Consider the following 2,500-nt stretch of genomic DNA (forward strand, 5'->3'; position numbering starts at 1 on the left):
TTTTTTCTTTTTTAAATGGTGGCAAAACAGAAATATATACTGGTACCACGACCAAATGCCTGGATGTTTGTTTGTTTGTTTGTATGGTGTTTTTACGTTGCACGGAACCAGTGGTTATTTAGCAACGAGACAAATGACTGAATGTGCCATATGAACGCTTTCTCGTCTCCTACTCCGTGGAATCTATTAGAATTCAAGATTTAGGCCAAAGGCCAAGCGTTGGGGCCAATGAGGTCATCCCGCTCTGAATGGAAAACTGAGAGTAAGAGAGGTTTCTATGGTGTAACAAGACGAAAAACTTTAGCAGTTGCATTTTCGAAACAACTGTTAGAAGAAGTGGACAGTAAGATGGAAGAGAAGCAATATGAACGGAAGTATAGTAAAAAGAATAAAAGGGGGCTGCTGCATCTAGGGGCCGAAGGAAAGGGACGATGTACAGAACCTCAAGTAAATGCCTACGGTGCGCCGCGTGAGGTACACTGACAGCACTAACACTCAACCCCGACGCTTACGGGAGTCGTACTCCATGAAAATAAATCCTTCAAAAACGAAATCGCGAAGGAAATAAGTTAATATTTAATTTTAAAACAAACTCAAATAAGTTAAAATTTTATTTAAAAAGCAAAGTCAAATAAGTTAATATTTAATTTAAACAAAAAACAAATTCAAATGAGCTGATATTTAATTTAGAAATACAAACTCAAATAAGTTAATAACTATTTAAAAAAAAATCAAATCAGTTAATATTTAATCTTAAAAAATAAACTCAAATAAGTTAATATTTAATGTAAAAATACAAACTCAAATAAGTTAATATTTAATCTAAAAATACAAACTCAAATAAGTTAATATTTCATTTAAAAAACAAATTCAAATAAGTTAATTTTTAATTTAAAAAACAAACTCAAATAAGTTAATATTTAATTTTAAAAAAAAACTCAAATAAGTTAATATTTAATTTTTAAAAAACTCAAATAAGTTAATATTTAATTTTAAAAAAACAAACTCAAATAAGTTAATATTTAATCTTTAAAAAACAAACTCAAATAAGGTAATATTTAATTTTCAAAAAACTCAAAAAAGTTAATATTTAAAAACACACACACACACACACACACTTCTCACCAGTTTGTATCTAGGCTAAAGCACCCGAGACGGGCGGATTATCGACCGAAAAACGGGAAAGTCAGTCGGCCCCATTCCCACATATTACGTAAATCAGCACCTTGTAGTGCAGGTGCCTTACGCAACGACGCTCAAAGCTCATGCATAGTCAGACAACAACAGTGACGTCATCATAACGCCCACCCCCCCCACCCCTGGGAGGGGGGGGGGGGGGGCGGTTGTGAGATCTTCCTTCGCCAAACAGGCAACCAGAGAGATAGAGGCATCTGTCGTTTGAGGTTTAATTTACTAAATAATTCATAAATAAACAATTTAGTTCGCTACATAATTCATAAACACACAATTCTTACTTCACGACATAATTCATCTAATATAATCATCATAACGGCGCCCTCCCCCCGGGGGTAGGGATCTTTCTTCGCTAAACAGGTAATCAGAGAGATAGAAGCATCTGTCGTTTGTGGTTTAATTTACTAAATAACTCATAAACAAACAATTTAATTCGCCACATAATTCATAAACAAACAATTCTTAATTTACTACATAATTCATATAATACAATTCTTTAATTGACTACATTCGTAAAAAAATGAAAATTCTTCAGTTGGCTACGTAACTCATGAAAATAATGATTAAATTCACTATATCATTCATGAAAATAATTCTTCAATTCACTACATAATTAATAACAAAAAATATTCTATATTTCGCTCTATAATTCATATGCTCTAGGAGCTTCATAAAACATCTATTACATGATAGCGGCTCTCACACGATTTCAGAACACTCTTCACCGCTTGCCTTAGGCCTACTCATTTCTATCTCAATTCTTTACCTACATTTAACAACACTTCAAAAAGGTTTCTCTATTGACAAACGACTGCAGTTATATCTGCATCTTTCAGTTTTAGCGAGCTCTAAGCTCATCCAGTTCTCTCAAGAACATGTATTTTTTTCTCTTATTTCAAACTCTAGGTATTGCTGTCATCTTCGTATTCTTGAGCATCCGAGCTTTGTAAGATCTGCATTTGACGTAGCCTCTCTCTTCTCCCGAAGGACTTCAGTTCCCTATCTCATACATTTCCTAAATATCCTTCGCTCATTTTCGCTTATACTTGACAAACACTTCGTGCCATACCAAAGGCCAGTTGCTGAATAACCACTGGTTCCATGCAACGTAAAATCACCATACAAACAAACAAACCAAAGGAATTCGTTTTTATACCTTCCGAATCTCAAGCAATCTCTACCTCCTCCGTATTGCTAAGCTTAGCACATTCCTCGTCCACATCCTTCTTATAAAACCGTCTCAGTTTTTTTTTCATCATCAGAGTTACTCGCTTTCGTTGAAATCAGTAAAGCCTTTTGAACCATT

The 2,500-nt window shown here is 34.2% G+C and overlaps 2 protein-coding genes across 3 annotated transcripts in view; one reads left to right on the forward strand and one right to left on the reverse strand.

Moving 5' to 3' along the window:
* The window catches only part of LOC135204314 (chloride channel protein 2-like), a gene marked incomplete at its 3' end in the record, with an annotated part of 186,581 nt that overhangs the window by 159,778 nt on the left and 24,303 nt on the right, over nt 1–2,500 (reverse strand).
* LOC135203986 (uncharacterized) overlaps nt 229–2,500 on the forward strand; it is a 12,950-nt gene continuing 10,678 nt past the window's right edge. The window contains exon 1 of the mRNA XM_064233911.1: nt 229–474. Coding sequence (XP_064089981.1) covers nt 229–474 — 246 coding nt within the window. The remainder of the gene's footprint in view (nt 475–2,500) is intronic.

Source organism: Macrobrachium nipponense, chromosome 44, assembly GCF_015104395.2.
Source record: "Macrobrachium nipponense isolate FS-2020 chromosome 44, ASM1510439v2, whole genome shotgun sequence".
NCBI lineage: Eukaryota > Metazoa > Arthropoda > Malacostraca > Decapoda > Palaemonidae > Macrobrachium > Macrobrachium nipponense.